The sequence below is a fragment of the Primulina eburnea genome, chromosome 17, assembly GCF_022965805.1.
Source record: "Primulina eburnea isolate SZY01 chromosome 17, ASM2296580v1, whole genome shotgun sequence".
Taxonomy (NCBI): domain Eukaryota; kingdom Viridiplantae; phylum Streptophyta; class Magnoliopsida; order Lamiales; family Gesneriaceae; genus Primulina; species Primulina eburnea.
Window position 1 is genome coordinate 1,925,968 of NC_133117.1, and position 20,384 is coordinate 1,946,351.

Below are 20,384 nucleotides of genomic sequence, written 5' to 3' on the forward strand. Positions count from 1 at the left end.
TTGTAAGTCTCAGTTAAATTGAGGCAGATACGGAATCAAAGACAAATTTGGGACCAAAGTGCAATTTTGATAAATAGAGTGGCCAGCTGCCACACGTCAGCCTAACTGCTGCAACAACAAAACTGTCTAATGGTAACGCAAACACTCCATTTCCAAATTCCTTTCTCCCTTTTCCTCTCATTTTTCGCGATCACAGTCAGAAATTTTCATCTTACTTGAGGTTTTTTCTGCATTTGGGTACGAATCTTTCCCTTTGTTCCTTCAAATATTTGATCGATTGTGATATCCCTTCTCTGGATTTTTACTACGATCGCATGCATTCTTTTGAGTTTCATCGTAAAATGATGCATTTCGGCTTGAAGTAGCGCGCAGAAGAACACGTTCGATCATGCTTCCGTGTGTGTGAATGTGGGTTCTTGGTGGGTTCCGAGGGTGGATTCGATATTTGGAATGGTTTTCACGTAAAATCACTCGCAGACGCACACATTCAGTAGTTACTGAAAGTTTATTTTGATTTTTCCGTTTGGAGATTCGAATTATGCCTAGTTTTTGGAAGAAGTGTAGAAGAATGTTTTATGTAATATATTTTTTCCAACTGAAATTCTGTAATGCATGGTTAGTTTTAAATGTCCACTGCTTTGAGTTAGTTATCTTTTAATACGTTAAAGATTTATGCATTCTTCAGATAATTTTTGCTGAAAGTTGAAGAAAAATGTCGTTGAAGAAGCTGCGAGCGAGTGGTTCTGAAAAGACTCTGTCACATGAAGAGGAACAATATAAGGTAAGTGATTCTTTTACATGTTATAGTGTACGTGGCTGGTTTTCTTCAGAAATCTAATGATTCTTGGTTTTTTTGCACCAATGGTTTAGTGGATATAAAAGGTTGCTATCTTGAGTAATAACTCGTCGTGAAAATCAACAATATCTTGCATTGAAACGCTTTTGGTTAAGAGGACAAAAATGTGCGATGATATTTGAATCCCATTGTACTTTTATTTCTTTGATTGAATGGAGTTCACGGATACACACCTTTTGAGTTTAGTTTTCATTCAAGAGAAGTTTAAGCATGCAGATATTCTTAGTAAAGAACTTGATAATGAATTCAATATGAATGAGATCTGTAAAAATTGAGGCTGGATCAAGATGGTGAGGGTTCTCTAAAGTCTAAAGATTAATGAAACTTTATTTATGTGTCATAGTCAACCGACGTGTTTGATACTGTGTACTATCTTACGAAGTTGGAAACTGAAAAGGCTTATTCTGTTGTTCATTTCTACAGTTTTCATTTTACAAAGCTTTATAAAAGTTGGGATTTGGTCTTTATTGAAAATTTGATTGTGAAATGCTTTGAGGTTCATTCATGCTCAGAAGTTACCTGGAGTGGATCGATTGATTGCTACTTTGAATGCAGATCAACGAGATTAGGAAATTAAATGGCCCTATTGCAAGCAAAATTCCGATGCAATGTTCTGATGCATCAATATTAAGGTTTCTTGAAGCAAGGAACTGGAATACAAAGAGAGCTAGCAAGATGTTGAAAGAAACCCTGAAGTGGCGTATGGAGTACAAGCCTGAGAAGATCCGATGGGTACTGCTGCTGCTTACTTGTTCACGGTTTATTTTTTGGTTCAATTATCCTTAGAAAGCTTCCATTCCAAATATGGATTAATAACGTTTCAGAGGAGGTCACATTATTGAAAACAAAAATATTATGTGTTAAATGTCCCACATCGGTTAGATAATTAACCTTTGAGTGGCATATATTGGCTTGGACAATCCTCCCCCCTTGAGCTAGCTTTTGGGGTTGAGTTAGGTCCAAGTTCCAATCTTAACATGGTATCAGAGCCAGGTTATCTGTTTAACATGTTAAGATTGGAACTTGGACCTAACTCAACCCCAAAAGCTAGCTCTTGGGGTTGAGTTAGGTCCAAGTTTCAATCTTAACATGGTATCAGAGCCCGGGTTTCACCGTTATGTGTTGGACTGCCTATAATTAGGCCACCCGTTCTGCCCACAATTGGGTCATTTGTAAACTCCACGCTCCAGATGTTCATTCCTGGGCGTGAGAGGGGTGTGTTAAATGTCCCACATCGGTTAGATAATTAACCTTTGAGTGGCATATATTGGCTTGGACAATCCTCCCCCCTTGAGCTAGCTTTTGGGGTTGAGTTAGGTCCAAGTTCCAATCTTAACATTATGTTGTATCAAAATCTCTGCAAGATGTTTGGTTATACTGATATTTTTGCATTAATGTTATCTGCGAGAAATTTGTTTTTGCTTGTTTTCTTGTCTGTGTATCATTTAGTGAAATAATATTTAAGGTTCCATTCACAAATCTTATTGTTCATGTTTGCATTCGGAATCATTTTTGTTGGTTCAGGAGGATGTTGCTCGTGAAGCTGAGACAGGGAAACTTTACCGAGCCAACTATCTTGATAACTTTGGAAGGACTGTACTTGTCATGAGACCTGGATTTGAGGTAAATAATTATGTTAAAAACTACTGTGGTGTAGGTTTTATTCTTCTTCTATAAATGTCTGCTTATCTTCTTCTTTTGCCATGATATATCCCTATATTAGAATACAAACTCTGTAGAAGAGCAAATCAAGTACTTAGTTTATTGCATGGAAAATGCCATATTGAGCATTAATGGAGGCGAAGAGCAGATGGTATGGCTGATAGACTTTCAACAGTGGAACATTAGTAGCATATCAGTGAAGGTAACTCGAGAAACAGCACGTATATTGCAGGACCGTTATCCTGAAAGGCTTGGCGTTGCCATTCTCTACAATCCCCCAAAAGTATTTGAATCCTTTTGGATGGTAAGTTCCAATATTCTCACCGTGTTTTGTGTTCACACGACAGTTTTTTCTGTATCCTGTGTATCTTATCAAGTCAGTTACATTGTTTGGGAAACTGTGAAACACACTTCATTATACGGACTCATTTTTTTTTAAAATTCAAATTGCAGATGGTGAAACCATTTCTCGAGCATAAGACATACAAGAAAGTAAAGTTTGTGTACTCGGACCAACCCCAGAGTATGAAGATAATGGAAACACTATTCGACAAGAAAAAACTGGAGTCGGCCTTTGGTGGGGATAGCACGGATAATTTCAACTTCGAAGCTTATGCCAAGCGCATGAACGACGAAGAGAAGCAGAAATCTGATGCCAAGAGTCTTGATGATGCATCACCATCTGATCAAATAAGCATCACATCAGAATCACAGCAGTCGGATTTGTTGTCAGACATTGGTTCGGAAGCGTCTGATGAAGACGATCCATTACCATATAACAATGAAGCATCATCTGAGTTGGAAAATCTTGATCAAATGGCAGGTTTGAACATCCACAGCAAAAATGAAAATGATGACAGCCAAGGAGCAAAAAACTGAGCAGATGAAGCTTTCTTGACATAGCACACAATACCCTTGCGTTTTCCCCCGCCGGTATAAACTTTACTCACTCTGCCTGGCAGGAGGCATAGCTTAGGTACCATCTTTTGTACAAACCATAGTCATAGACAGATGATACATGATAGTTCTGATTTTCAATTTTCCCTTTCAGCTATAAAAGTTGAATACATTTGACTGATCATGCTCCTTTTGTTCTTCTATCCTTGAGTGCTCTCAGACTTTGGCTTCTTTTACACTATCTGTTAGCATCTGGAACTGGAAGGAAAATATAACCCAAAATGATGCATAATATGACATTTGAGACTATATATTGTATTATTCTCATAAGTAGTTGATTTTAGCATTTTATAGCATGTTTTTCTGCACCTACCGGTTACCATAGTGCTCCAATTTCAGTCATCACTGCATGTGTTCCATGTCCGAAATCCTAAGTTTTATGCATAAATGCTTTTTTGTTTAAATTAACGAAAGAAACAACAAAAGTTTGGATTAATATATATAATTTGGTAGTGATAAAATACATTCTATAAGCATATTAATTTATATTGTGTATTTTACATTTTCATAAATTAATTTAATTTTTATCTAGTTTAATTAAATTTTTTTCATGTAATATAGTTTTATATATATATATATATATATATATATATATATATATATATATATATATATATATATATATATAAAACTACATATATTACATCTAATTGTTGAAAAACATATAATTTATTTATTAATTTCGTATCATTATTTAAATATTTTTAAATTACGTTGAAAAAAGATATTTTGAAAACAAGTATTATGCATTTTAATAGTTTAAGTTTATAATAAAAGATTAGTATAACGTATGATCCGGGTTTATTTATTTAGATTATATAAAAATAATAATTATATTTATCAAAAAAGATAAAAAAAATGAATATTACATCTATAAGATAATACAACTATATGATAAAACAATATCTCAATTTGGGTGTAAATGAAGAGAATCGAGTCGAATACTAAGAAAAAATTAAGACTTGAATAAGTATATTTGAGCTCAAGTTCAATTTAAAATTCGAAAAGTTTTAAAAAAATTACTCGGATTTGGTTAGAATTAAAGCTCTAGCCTGAGTTTTGCTTGATAGATTCAAATATGTTCGCGAGTTATTCGATCTATTATTCAAAATACTCAAAATAAATGTATATAATATATATAAATTATTAAAGTTCGCGAACTATTGAACAAAATAATTTAACATCGAGTTCAACTCGAAAATAATTCTGAACTCAAATACAATAATTTCAAATATGATTCAAGTCAATTCAAAAAACTCGTGAGCACGTTGGATTTGAGGCGAATACCAATAGAGATGTAATCGAGTCGAGCCGAGCCGAACTCTTGAATGTTTGAGCTTGATTCGTTTATAATCGAGCCGAGCTCGAGCTTTATTGAACAAATATATTAATGGCTCACGAGCTTATTCAAGCTTTTATCGAACCTAAACAAGCTTAATAAATATGAATTATACATTTATTTTTCATTTATTGTTTTATTGCCTATCTCAATGCTGGATAAAACTTGGCCACAAGGGTAGTGAACTCGTTTGGTTTCGAAATTCGTGTGTTTTTCTAACTCATAAAATGAAATGGTTTAAATTTCATGTCTAGATTTTCTACTAAAAATATCTTTCGTCCCTCTATAATCTTAGCATCCCTGGCTAAAATTGCCTGCGGTTGGATGATTTGCTGCTTTCTTTCTCCAGATTAGTTACAGAAATATTATAAACAGTATGAATGTGTAGGCTTATATTGTTTGCCAGGTTGTTGTTATGTTTACAAAAATTGTTCAGGAGTATGGGTTGGAATGATGAACCAAATAGTAACTCAAACGTTGGCACTTGGCTTCATGACATGGAAAACTGATCGGGATGAAATGGTAATTTTAATTTTATTATTACTTTTTAATCAAAATAATGGTAATTAACTTGTTTATTAAAGTCCATGATGATTTATTGGCAGGAGTCTTGAACTTCAGCTCGTCTCAAAAAATGGTACATGAAATCTTCAGATGAAGAAGACAAGTAAGATTTGGATAACTCCAGCTATCGTAAAAGATGTTTGGAATTAGACTTTAAACTTTGTTGTAGTTGATGCATGATAAAAATTCTAGTTTTGTCCTCTTCAAATTTAACAAAGTTCTTTGTTGATCATGATAAAAATACCTAAATTAAAGTTTTTACCATCACATTTTATTTAAAAAGTGAAGGAGTATTTTGTCCAAATATCTAAAAATACCAAAATTAATTTCTAAAAAAAAAAACTCAGTCCATAAAGCAATAATAATATGTGGAGAGAGAGGAGTTCCTTTGACTCCGCCACCACTCGCACCTCCTGATAATGTAGTTTACATTTGCCAAAAGTACCACATTTCCTGGTCAAGAACATCCCGGTCTTGACAAAACATTGTGAACTACCCGATATCGAAAGAAACATTATACTTCCTATGCCATTAATGACTTCTATAAATGTACAAAAATGACAAGGGTGGAGGGAAGTCCTTACCTTACCATTACCTACTCACTGCTTGTGTATGGGTGAGGTCGTTGGCTGATGGCTATGAGCATAGAACCCGACAGCTGGTGTCCTGAAGTATCCACCATTTGTAGGCTGCTGCTGCTGCTGTGACTGTGCTTGCTGATTCTGCAGCTGTGGATGTGCTTGCTGTGGTGGAGGGCCTGGCCTGATGTACACAGCGGCAGCATTTGAAGACAATTCTGCAGAAAGTATGTTGCTGGCACCGTAGTTAAATGGCTGCCCCATTATTGTAGATTGGATTAATGGATTCCCGGATACATTAGCAGGAGTTGCGAGTGGTGGTGGAGCTGGAGGTGGTGGAAGGAATGGAGCTTGTAATGGGTTCAACTCAGACACAGACTGAGCGCCTAACGACTGAACAGATGGCATATTAGTTGACGCTTGCTGCGTAGAAGGAAAATAGGCTGAATTATTTCCCTCCGGGTTCATGAAACCTGAAAAAGAAAAGGGTGTATCCAACTTGGGCCTTTTCAACCCGCTGCTTTTTGATGCTGCCTCTTCTGCTACGAAAGAGGACAGAACAGATGTAAACATCAGGGCAGAAGATGAGGAAGCGGTAAGTTTTGCAGCAACGGCATCTGCCGTCAACTTCTGCGACTCCTCTTTGTCGATGGAGTTCACAAAAGAAGTAAAGGGATTGGAAGGTGGAGGGGTGGGGAAATTGTTTATTGACAGGCTGGGAGAAAATATTGGTTGGTTCACAGGTGGTGCCGAGGAGGCTGATGCAAGCTGCAGTTTTATGTTGGCTGCTTTCTCAATCTGAACCCGAGCAGCCTGCATGTTTAATAAAGAGTTCATCCATTGTAACACATCATGACATCATGCACCAATATATAAAAGCGAAGTACAGAAACTAGATAGTTCACAATCTCGTACGAAAATGAATGCTTGAAGTCTAGAGTTGGGAGAAGCAGTGATCAGCTTCCAAAACCTGAATCAAATTGCTTTCATGAAACTAAGGAAATGGTTGCAACAGATTATTATTTTCTAGGAGTGATTAAATTTATAGATTATGAAGTGGAGAAAAATCAGAACTCAGAGAAAAATCAGAACATGTATAAAAACAAAAGTGAAAAGCTGAAAAGTCAAAAGTGAGTAGTGTTTGACAAATAAGTGATTTTAATATTAACATCTTACATTTTACCAAAGCAGAATTATCATCCTACCAACATTTTACCAAAGCAGAATTATCATCCTACCAGTTTTAGAGTTCAATTAAATTAAGTAAAAATTAACAAAAACGTGGGTTTAAGAAACACGTAAAACAGATTTATTTTAAGCCGATAGCTAAGAATCATTTTTTTGTGATTGCAAACACTCCCATAGTGTCATAACAGATTAAGCTAGAGGGCGGTGCATCGGTCATCAAAACCTAGAATACAATATGTTGAAAAAGAAATGCATAACCTGCAAAAAGCTTGATGACAAAGGAGTGGCATGCAAATTAATCATGGATGTAAACGCAGGCAAATCGGGTAAATCAATTTGTTGGAATCTTGTAGTATATACCGTGTTTAAACAGATGATGTAGGCATCATATAAGGCAAATCAATTTTTTGGAATCTTGTAGTACATACGTGTTTAAAGAAAAAGCATCATTTGTGATATCTTCCGGTACAAACTGATGATGTAGGCATCATAGATATCATCATTCTGGTACAACCATTCTATATCTTTAGGTTCCCACAAAAATTAATCATAAAGGCTCCAATGCAACACATGACAACTTAGATCCTACTAGCCCGTAAAAGAACTCTAGAGTTAGGGGAAGATGAGGAACAAAATGGTCCATGACAGTATACCACTGGATCTCCCCCAAACTTTTTGTCACCTGCTAATTTGTAAACCATTTGATGGGATAACATTCTCCAGCACAATCATTCAGGTCACCCAATTTTCAATTTCTAAAGCAATTCATCCAAAGTCATGTGAGTAATGTTTCTTCTATCTTTCCAAGTGAATACGGTGCATTCATGGTGATATACGAGGCCCTAGTCCCTACTAGAGTTTCAAAACAATCAGGATCTAGTTAGTCCATAACTTTTATTGATCTTAATCATGTATATAGGGTATACTTGTTAAAACAAAAATTTAAGACAACTCTGCTTCAAAAATTTCACAAATAGTCACAAAAGTGTTTCGACCATTTATTCACATGCTCTGCATTGATAACAGAAGATAGCTTGCTACACCTGAACTAAGATATTAATCATATTATCTACTAGTGATGGCGTATCTTATCAAAGTGTTTGTGCTTATACTCCTCAAATATAAAGATTTCCATCTTCTCAAAAAGCATGTTACAAATAAGTACATATGCAGGCTCATGCCATGGAGCAGGCCCTAGGCAGTGACCAGGCACACGCCTTGATCTAACCTAATATTTTTTATTCTAGGTATAGGCAATATTTTATAATTTTATTTGGTTTTGGCCTATTTTAAGGGTTATATCTATATACATATACCTAGGTTACATTTTTTCATTTACCACAGAAGCCAACCTACAACCAAAATCCATGACAGAGACGTGTCAACAGGCCGCAACACTAGGGAGTTACATTTTTTTTATAAGAAACGATATTTTATTAATAACTTAATAGATGTTAATTACAATCAGTACTAGTCTACTGTTAGCAAATGCTACATAAGATTGATGCTCTATCAATGATACACATAAGCTCAATCCCTCAGTACATCTTAGATCGACACGTTCTTAAATTCTTCATGAGTACCAATCTACATAACAACTTTGATTTTTATTTTATCCCAGTACTCGTCACTTTTGTTTCCGTATTCTAAAAAATTCTTCAATTTCTCTCTAGCCACATTGACCAACATATGCCATGAACCACCACTTGCCAAAAAATTCTTCCCCTCTTGCCAATTAGCTGTCCTAGATCCATGGCAAATAAATCATTCATCGTCTTCGGCACCACCCAACCCAGTCCAGTACTTTCAAAGCTCTAGCCCACAGCCCGCTCGTGAATGCACAATGAATGAGCATATGATCGTGTGTTTCCATTTCATTCCTACACAACACACATCAATTGGGGCACATAGCAATTGAGGGCCACTTCTTTTGCATCATCTCCGAGGTCGGCAACTTACCCAGAATCGTTGTCCAGGAGAATACATGGATTTTTGTTGGAACTTGAACCTTCTATATAACATGGAAAAATGGAAAAACGAGAAAGCTACTTTCGCGAAAAAATGACTCAAAGAAGGATTTGATTGTGAAAAGACCATAAGAATCCCCACTCTACACTTTGCTATCATCTACCCTTCAATCAACCTAATCCTATCTAACACATCATCCATCAGATCCTTGGTTAGTTGATCCTCCCAATTATCGTCATCTCCATCCAGCATCTCTAATCCTTCCGTGAAGGATGTATTCTTTGGAGCTTCTCCCTCTTTTGAAGAAACTGTACCACCATGTTCCTTGACCTCTTTCCTATTATAAACAATTTCGAACTTCCATCCATTCATCCTCCTCTCCTCCTCTTGATTGGGACAATGTACAACTTCCATCGCTTTATTATTCACTGATTCAATAGCAACTTTCTTAAAATCAGCCACATTTCTGATCATGCCCAGTAAATCCTTCGTCGTCTTGTGGTTGCTGATCTTTGGGATCAGCCATATTTGTCTTGTGAATATCATTACTGGGTACGAGATTACTACCTACACCAACGAGACCTTTCACTCTTCCCCATCCCACCATCACTCTAGCTTCTGATTTTTTTATTTTTTAAGCTTTTTTTCAAAAGAAATCTCGATCCAAACATCTTGGACATGGAGAACTTCTCCATCCAAACACCACTCTTAAGCCATCTCGAGGAGCGGGAATCAATGTTGAATTATTCACATTCATGTGAAAATATTATACCAGTGATTTGTTTTCCTCAGAGAGTTTGATTAGATTGTTTCAATAGCTAAATTTGATTTGTTTTCCTCAGAGGGTTTGATTAGATTGTTTCAATATTTATTTAGCTTAGATTTTTTACTTTCATCTCAGTTTCCTTGTAAGAATGTTTTAACTCTCTTTTTTATGTGTGTACACCCCTGTTATATGTTGTGGACAAAAATACAAAAAATTAGTAAATTCTCATATATTTTTTTCAACAAAGATGGGCATCCTATATGTGGTTTATCATTTTGGAAACCAGCTTATGTAGAAACATTCATACATTAATATTCATGGTAAAAACCAGTGTTGTGAACGTCTACACCAGAGCAAAGAAAAGACTATGTGTGACTGTGTAGAGAGGGAGAGTGATAGAGATTGACCCTACTTGTAATTCGGTCTGAATCAGCTCCAGCTTCGACTCCTGGAAAGTTATGATGTGTCAGGACATGAAAGTACGGAGTCAAAATGAAATACCATGCATTCTCAGTCTCCTAAGATCAGATTGGAATTTATGTGAGAATTGGGAATTTTCTAAGTTGCCACAATAGTCATACAATCCAATAACATATACAGACATTAGTTCATCGTATAATTATTTTCGAAGATTTCAGTTTATTGTTCAACTCATTCTATCCTACTAGACATCTCTAAATTCAGATACCATCTTAAAAAAATTTAACATTTTCCATATCCATGCATAAAATTAATAGGTTGTTGATTAGCACCGAACATTAGGACACATAAATCAACTAAAACAACATAAACTGCAGAGAAAGGATTTCTCCCAAAGCAAAAGCATACTTGATCCTGCAGAGCTCCTCTAAGCTGGGAAACCAAAGCAACTCTGATTGTTTCACATTTTTCAAGCTGGCTAACGCATTGGTGAAGCATGTTCTCCTGTTTCTCTATGTTATCTATAACAACAGAACCGTGAACGTCTCCTGAAGACAAAATTAAAGTACATCAGAAAGTTTATAAACTAACTGCAGCAAGCATCTATAAACATGGATAATATTAACACCATTCATACATCATCATAGAATCAGAAAAGGAATATAAAACACTCCTAGCAAGTTTATAGCACGCTTGATGCACTCATGGAGTATCCACAATAGAAAGCCACAACCAAGGCATAATCATTACCAACAGCAAGCAAGTTTAGAGAAAACTAATTATGATCAAACCTTGAGAAGAAGCATTCACAGCATCGATCTCGATTTCTTGTACACTAGAAATAGCACTTCGGCATTTGTTTAAGGCAGCATCTTCATTGGCAACCTCATCATGTATCAAATGAAATGAGGTTAAGATTTTCTCCGGCATGCCTCCAACAGTCAATTTCTGGAATCAACAAAAAAAGAAAATATAATAAGAATAAACCTAACAACAAATTACAATTAAAATCCAAAACAAAGTCTGTACTTACAATTCTCAAAGAGTGGGCATCTCTCTTCACAACTTTGATAGGATTCGAATTCTTGCCGCTGCTGATTAGAGAAGGATTCTTTCCAGTGTTGGGTGGAGGACTCTTTCCTAGCAGTTCATTTTTTAGATTCTGACCCCTAGATCCAAATACTTTTCTTTCCTCCCAAATGTCAACCTGATATAAAGAGCATCCCCCAAAAAATTGGGGAGGAAAGAGAATACAAAATATTAGAAATTAAGAAGGTGAGAACAAATAAAAGAGAAATAATAATAGGACCAAAAGCAATATCCATAAAGCCTACAGAAATTTGGCCCTTGCAGTCAACCAACCAAGTGGTGTAATGGTGGGAGTGATTATAAGAAAAAAACCGTATACACGTGGCATAAAGCTGCACCAAAGAGTGCAATTAAAATATTGTTCTGGAACACCAGGAGATAAAGATAACTGGGTCAGAATTGTAATCTCAAAGCAGCAAAAAAAAAACAGCAGTCCTGATGTTTGACAAGTAATGTGGTAAACTGTTGCCTCCCAGAAAAAATTATCAAACATAAACTGAAAAATATCCTTTTATCATCAACCAGATAGATAGATGCCTATACAGAGAAGACATGAAAAAAAAAAATAACAGTCGAAATTTTTTGGCAGCAGTCAAATTCAAATTAAATGTAACTTGGCGAGATAATTTGATAAAAATTCTTCCACTAATATGCAGGTCAAATCTGACTAGATAAAAGAGATACTCTTCCATCCTCAGAATGCCCATAGCAAACAATATAATTTAAGTTTTTCGTCATCTATCATGCCTGTACTTTAGAAAATTTTAAGAACAAAATTAGAGTCCAAAAACATGCACAAGAAGTTCAACAAAGAAGCAAACAAATTATATCCATGAGGATCCAAAGACAAGTCTCACTCCTCTAGTATTTACAGAGAGAATGTAAGACAATAATCCACTCCTTCAGAAAAATTAAAAAGGAGGGAGAAGTTTAAACATTGCCATGAAACTAATGGAAAGAGCATATTACATAGTATCAACCCAACACAAGCCACACATACACAAGCATAGGCAGAGAACAAGAAGACGTGCAATGGAAAAGGGCACTGGTTGGCTATCCATGCTCCGGTAGGACTTAGGAGGTTATGCAATTACTTTTCATGCTCAGAAGGAAAGAAAGGTTCAGCAGGAAGAAGAAAGGTCGTTGATGAAATACCAGCCGAGAGGCAGCTTTTCTGCAATTTTCATCACCACTATCATTAACACCCCTGAGAGCTGATGGCAGGATCTTCCAAAATTCATTCACAAATTCAATACCCTTACGCCTGCTATTTTGCAGGATGTCATTAGCCAAGTACAAGAAAGATACCCGTTGATCCTGCTGTACAGATTGAAATAACCTATCCCATGTTTCAACAACTTGCTTGGCCTTTTTCCGGTGAGAAATGCACCACCGAGACAAAGCTGATTGGATGTCAAAGAAACTGCATTGTACTCTGAATTTTTAGAATGATCATAAGCGACAAAATATCTTCAGATACACATTCAACTTTCACATTATAATCGCTGAAATATCTCACGAGCATAAACGAGTAAATTGTTTTTCAGTTTACACCATCATGTATCTGCAATGGAAGTACTGCATTCCTCAAAAATCATCAGAAAGTATGTACAGTATACAGAAAACTTAGTTCATTGAATGAATGGAATTTCTCAATGACTTGACCTATAAGGGAAAGTAAAGAAAAACTGAGCATATTGAGAAAATTAAACATCAAAGATAATAATCTGCCGATCATTATGAAATACTCCTATAATATCTCATGCCATAAATAAAAAAATATCTCCAATCACAAAATACAAATCAAGAGATGCACCATAAATCACACTCATTTCTGAGGGACTGTGTTGTCGATATCAACCAAAATTATACAAAATGAAGAAGACAAAAGTGTTTTTTCTGGCAACATCTACTATGTTAGGGACACCACAAGAAAAACTTGAGCAACTTACATATAAAATATATATAAGAAACTTACATATAAAAAAAATTGTTAATCAGCAACTTGATTGGGTTGGGTAACTAAAGCAAAACAATGCAGTGCAAAAATCCAAGTGAAATGAAAACCACCTAACAAGAAATCCCTCCTATTTCCATCTAATCCAGAGCCATCGACCACACAACGAAAAAACAGACAAAGGAGAAAAACTCAACATTGACAGAGATGTACTTTCATGTTTACTACCTTGTATTTCTAACATGCATCTTTATTAACAATGAAAGTAAATTCCAGAATTAAAACCAGAGATGCAAGAACTGCATAAGGTGCATGACCTCTAATCATTCGACAAGTAACTCCATCAACTAATATTGAATTTCGGAACGAAATTTTTTTGTATTTTTTTCCTCCAACTGCTGAGGTGCTGCGGTGCACAATCTCAAACTGTACCCAACTTTTGATGATAACCTACAAAAGACACGGTATAACAAAAAACAAAGCATCCCAAGAAAGAACAGAAACTGTGGAGGCTGTCAAAAGATCTATGTAAAGAAATCAGAAGGTCTAAGATATAGCAATTATCACTTGGTCACTTGAGAAACTAAGATTGTTTTCAAAACTATTGATTTCCTCATAAGTAAAACTGTATTAGTGAAGCCTTCATGGAATCAGTTAGCATCCTCGTAGCACCAAATAACTTGTCCAATCAGTAAATATATAACTATTTTATAAATAATCTACCTATTATAATAACTAACTTGGTGCTTTTGGTATGACCACTATACAAAATTACCAATATAACCCAATAATGTATATATACTTCACATCACTGTTGGACATAAAAAAGAAAAGCATTTCACTTTCATCCGCTTTCCTCACGCACTATTATATCCAGTTTCTTTTAAAAGTAATACTATTTCGAATTTCATAAGCCAAATATAACAATTACTTTTTATACAGATTATTAAATAACACAACAGAAACATGTCTCAAGAAAAGAAGGGATTGTAAGATTCAATCCTTCTATCGGTTGTGGCATATACTGTTCAAAACCTAAGATTGATATGAATATATACACCCAACACATAAACCCTCACACACCCACCTTTAAACCCCTTCAACACGTCAAATTCCAACCAACAGAGGTAAATGTATTAAAATAGGAGTAGAAAAATGGGTTAATATTCCCTGAAGAAGAAGACTCATGTGCATGCATGAAATGAAAGAACTCCACATCACTCAAGCGACAAGAAAAATAGCATGCATGATTATACAATCCTCTGCAGAATAGTAAAGTCAAATATGGCATGTGACGCTCAACTTCCAAACTAAAAAGTAAATGTATGGCTACTGCCTCCTAAAGAAAGGATACATTCTATGCTTTGTTTAGAACTATTTAGTTTAGACAGTTTCTCCGACAATGACTTCCCATCGAAAATTTCATCAGCCATCCTTCTGTTTGCTGAATTTACTTACCCCTACAAATGCCTGCAATAGTGCAAATGAATTTAAACCACGTAGGAAAATAAAATAAAGAGGAAGGATTCAGGAGTGAGGTTAGGAGGAAGATTAAAGCTTTCTTCTGATGAAACAGTCAGAAGAAGAAGCCGAAAATGTACCACAAGATAAACAACTTAAATTTAAAGCAATATATAGTTCCACACAGACAATAATCATTTACAGAAAATCCAAGCTTAAAAATATTAATCCGAACAGTTTACTAACCCAAGAACCAATGTCAACTTTGTAAGGCTATAAAATTTACATTCTATAGGAATAGTGACGTCATATTTTTCATCTCGTGGATTTTCCTTTAGCGAATAGAACCAATGCATAAGAGCATTTGAAAATGCTTGTACACCCAGACAATTTATTTTGACATTTACAGAAATGGATTAATCGCCTCCTAAGTTTCCCAGCAATGGGCCATATTTCCAGTGTACTAACTAGCTGAATTCAATTGGACAACCCAGACTGCTAGCCAAACTGGCGTTATCTTTTACAGCACCAATGAGTTTGATGTCCTGTGCCAATGAAAGAAGTTCATGTCACAAGGGTACCATAAAATAGAGGTGGATAGTTTCATCGACAAGACTCCAGTTAGGTGTAGGTAGTTGATGGGTCGGCATGAGTCATGACAAGTTTGTGGGATTCCAATGGATCACTCGAAGAGGCATAGGACAAATAATGGCAGGAAAAATAGGAAGCTTTCAGTTGCCTTCCATGTCAAGTGCCCAAAAACCTAAATTGAAGCCAAACACAGAATGCTAACAAAAGACAAAGGCTCGGTAGTCGGTATCGCTGGCTAAGGAAGACATATCCAAGGACCAACAACACAGCTGCGTAGGGAGTCAAAGGTAAGGGTAACTTGCATACAAAAGGCCGAAGAGAAAACAATGGACTAAAGAGATGGTCCATATTTTCATGTCACCGGTTAGTTCTTATCGGTGGAAAATTCAAGTGATAAAACGACATGATTGATTTTTTCCCAGCAGCTTAATACCATAAGTGGGTCGAGAAAGATGAGAAAAAAATGTTGCACACATTGGTAGACGTAGATCCCACTGTATCTGACATGCCAATCATTGTTTTCATACCAACCTGGTTTAAATCAAATCCAATCTAACCCTCGTATTTGACACCTCGACTGTAATGACCCGAATTCCTATTTTGAATGAAGTATTAATTAAGACATAATTAATGAGTTGTTAATTTAATATTATTAAGGAATTGATAATTCGGGTTTAAGGTGTTGGTATCCACCGAATTTTAAATGGATAACCCGACCTACTTCGGATTACATTATCTCGAGAAATCCAACTAGACCAATGAGATTCTGACACGTGGCAGATAAGATTGGTTCGGATTTTCTGAAATAGTGCGGATGCAGCCTATAAATGGAAGCCGATTCTTTTGTTTCCTTCACCGCATTCTTCAGAGAGAGTTCTAGTTGTACCTTAGTTTTTCTAGCCAGTTTCTAGGGCACTTTGGTGTCGGGAAGTTTCGGAGCTAGTGTCGACTCGAGGAAGGTCGGTGTACTGAGATCGAGACAACATCAGCGGGCTGACGACGGACGCAGGTATAATCTTAAATCCTTAGATAGTGATTTAAGGATCATTAGGGAGAACTTGTAGCATGTTTGTTCTGGTTTGTTAGTGATTTCTTTATGTTGGTATTGTTTAGGTTCAGAGCTTTCTGTCAGATTGTTTTAGTGAGGTACGTGATGTACTGACTGAGATATCCAAGCGTAGTATACACACTTATATGCTGCATATTTATCTGTTGCATGATACATGTTTTACTGCTTTGGCATATTATGCATGACATATCATGTTGAGCCTGATATCTTTTGAGATATACCTCGTTTGTTGGGGCCGCTCAGCCCTATTCTGTATTGTGGACGATGGGGCATCGAGAGCTACAGTGTCCGACGGGACCCGCGGGCTCTGATGACCTGGACATTGCAGGTCCACGTCTTGATGATGAGTGTGGGAGCCAAAACATGCCTAGGGCAGATCAGAGACTACACACTCAGGCGCCTCTAGACTGAGCATGAGATTCTTGACTTGATCCTTGATATCCGAGCATATTGCATTTTGCATGCATCATATCAGTTTGTATACTCGTACATTCTCGTATTGGGCGATTGTCGCTCACGTCCTTGTTTTCATCTTGGGCACCCCATTCCACGGGGCAGGTCTTAGGTTGGACGGTTCGGACGACCAGGGCAGTGTCTAGAGCAGTTGGGTTTTCGGTGGTGATCCAGTGGAGGTTTTCTGTGGTTTATAGTTTTCTCGTTCAGAATCATGTATTTGTTATGGTTGTATTAATGTTTAAGACTGTCGTTATTGTTTTGTTTTCATTTGGGTTGTAAGATGATTAAGTATTTGGTTTCCGCTGTCTAACTGTTGGTATTATGTTTAATGTTGCATGTTTATTAGTCTGTTTAGTAGTGGCTCGGGTAAGGGCGCTATATCGACTCATGCCTCTAATCTTAAATATTTCATGAGAAGTGTACTTTAAGCGCACCACATGTGGACTCTATTACTAGTTTGCGATGGAAATTCTCCGAACATTGCTAATAATCTTGTTCTGTCACCAAGACTTGACTTATAAATGGTAAAAATCACGTAAAGAAAATCATGTGATTATAAATATCTTTCAATTCTTAAAAATATACATCGGTGCACATATGAGGATATAAACAGTAATAAAAGTTATAGAAAGCCCATTTCATTAGTGTTATAGATTCTGCATTTAGATTTGATTGCGCCCAATATTTATTGACATGAAACACGTCGAAGATTTAGGAGTTAATGACGACAGACTAATCAGAAATCTGGGAGAATGCACGATCTAAATTGCTTATCTGCAATCCACATCAGAGAACCAATCATCAGAAATAATAAAAAACTGTAACCTATTTTGCCTTCTTGTTGATAGTAAGGACCAAATTAGGGCTAAATCACCTAGCACTTGACTGCTTTTCTGGATCTATTTGGACTCATTGACACAGCACTCCGACAATGTAAATAATTATTTAATGACCAATAGCAAAAGAATGAAATAAAGAAAAATATTTTTTTACCACTATTTGGGATACAATTTTGGGATATTAGTATAGCATCAGAGAACCAATCATCAGAAATATAATAAAAAAATGTAACCTATTTTGCCTTCTTGTTGATAGTAAGGACCAAATTAGGGCTAAAATCAAATTCCTAGCACTTGACTGCTTTTCTGGATCTATTTGGACTCAGCTACACAGCACTCTACAATGAAAATAATTATTTAATGACCGAATAGCAAAAGAATGAAATAAAGAAAAATATTTTTTTACCACTATTTGGGATACAATTTTGGGATATTAGTATAGCAGCAGCGATGATGCGGCTTGCTTAAGACAAAGGTTTCTGCAGGTGAATTGGGGTGGAGGCAAAAATAAAGTGAGAAAGAATAACCCTAGTTTAGAATCATTTCTCCAAAGACGTCCCACATCATAAAAAATAAAATCAAACACCACTATCTCATTTTCATTCTTTTTAGTCGAATATTTTTCCAATTATTTTTTAAATATCATTCATTAGTTTTCATTTACAATAACAATTTTATTTACTCAAAAAAAGAACCAAAATTAAATTTACTTTCTCAAAATATTTCCCCAGAACTTTTCACACAAAACTCCTAAAACAATATCAAGCAAGCCCAAAGTCTTCAAGAAAGTAAATCAAAACTTTGCTAGCACGTTTTATTTAAAAGTGTTTTTCACCAGAAACGTTATGCCCTGTCTTAAATGAACACGTGCAATCAATTTCAATTTATAACTTTAACCTTCAAAAGACACAAGTATAAATATCTACAAGTATAAAAATAAAAAAAGCATATCTACACGTTCACAACATACCACCTACCATGCACAAATACTGGTTTTCTCAACAGATGATCAACATATTACCAGCATAAAATCAGTTATCATTTCAAACATCCTCAAAAATATGCAGTCTATCAAGGCCAAGATGTAACTTTCAAAAATAAAAGAGAAATCCACAAGCAACTGAATTGGATTAAGACAAATGACCACCAGGCATCCCTATTAAAACAATATTTGATGCTATAGTTTTATGTTATAGAAAGAAGCTATCAAATTAATTATTTGTGATAAAAACTTGAACATTTAAATTAGTGCACACGTACTAGGACAATTATTATTACCACCGGCCATTTTTTAACCTATAGTCTTGAGTCGATAGGTTGTATTCCCTCAGTAGTGAATCTAAAAAAATAATTAATGGGAATTGATACTAAAAACCTAAAACTTCCTCCATTAGAGTTGTGTATTTTTGAAGTGAATGAATATGTTTTGCATAAATTGTGATTCATACACTAAAGAAAATTTTATTTGAGTTTGATTACTACAAGAAATCAAACAGGAAAATAGAATGATAACTAGTTCAGCTTTTCTAGCACTCCACATCACACATATAAAATATGATGGCATTATTCATGGCAACAACTGAAACTCAATTAAAAAAGACAAAATGTCAAACGTTGAAATCTTAAGGCATCCAACTTTACTTGAAATTTCAAATTATATGAATTCTCACTTGAGAACAAAAATTTCTCTAATTTGCATGGATTCTCAATCCCACCAAAAATGGAGAAGAATTTATGGGCTTCATAAATATACTCTAATTTTCAGACAATTCACATGCTAGTGTCCATAATATACATTCACATAACTACACATGTTCATGCATGTACAACATATAACAGCATAAAAAAAATAGATACCAACATAAAAAAAATAACAGCATAAAAAAAAAAGATACCAACATATACATCAAACACGTATAGTTCTAAGAACATGTTTACCTCGAGTTCACCCTTTAACGGCCAACCCAATTACCCAGAGAACTCGGTTGAGAAAAAAACATTAAAAAACAAATCTTGGGGCCAAAAAGAACAAACAATTACCAGCTCATATCAACCAATTGGACCGAGCCCGAAGTCCTTGAAATCAAACCTCCAAAAGTTAAAAGGATTGGGTAATATGCTAATATTCATTTGCTTGCGCATAAAAAATACATAAGACCACCGAAAAATCTAAGACAGATGGCCAAAGGCTGCCCCGACAGACCCCCTCTCCCTCTGCCACTGTCACCGCAAAACAATACTGCGAGATATTTAAGTAAAAAACTTGAATTTCACACCAAATTAGGAAAGATGGAATACCTGAATGTTGAATCACTTCCATTATAGCATATTTTTTCCAAAAGAAAAACAAATCTGAAATGAACACAAAACAAAAAGAATGATAAATTTGATGTAGGAATACGAGTGGATTTGTATTTCTCCGCAATATGGATTGCGTACAGGGCTTTTGGGATTGCAGATATGGAAAAACCCTTGAGAACAAGAGCCGGGCAGGGGTCAGACGAAAGAGGTGAACGAAGGTCAAAATAATAAACAAATGGAAATTGAAGGCAAAAGAAAGATAATATTTTATTTTACTAATTTAATTTTATTTAATTTCTTTTATTACTCAGACATTCAGTAAA

General features: G+C 35.5%; 2 protein-coding genes across 2 annotated transcripts; one reads left to right on the forward strand and one right to left on the reverse strand.

Annotated features, from left to right (window-relative positions):
• The first annotated feature begins 162 nt into the window (after positions 1–162).
• LOC140818468 (uncharacterized) lies at positions 163–3,656 on the forward strand. Its single transcript, XM_073178427.1, has 6 exons — positions 163–237; positions 686–781; positions 1,412–1,588; positions 2,381–2,479; positions 2,580–2,822; positions 2,972–3,656. Exons 2-6 carry the CDS (start codon positions 713–715, stop codon positions 3,395–3,397), a joined length of 1,014 nt encoding a protein of 337 aa, XP_073034528.1. The 5' UTR covers positions 163–237; positions 686–712; the 3' UTR covers positions 3,398–3,656.
• Positions 3,657–5,723: 2,067 nt separating this feature from the next.
• Positions 5,724–20,324, reverse strand: LOC140818702 (uncharacterized; the record flags this gene model as incomplete). Its single annotated transcript, XM_073178748.1, has 8 exons — positions 5,724–6,769; positions 10,291–10,326; positions 10,707–10,846; positions 11,090–11,246; positions 11,332–11,505; positions 12,543–12,810; positions 20,059–20,112; positions 20,200–20,324. Coding segments are annotated over 8 exons (1,746 nt in total), but the record flags the coding sequence as incomplete, so codon positions are not given.
• Positions 20,325–20,384: the final 60 nt, after the last annotated feature.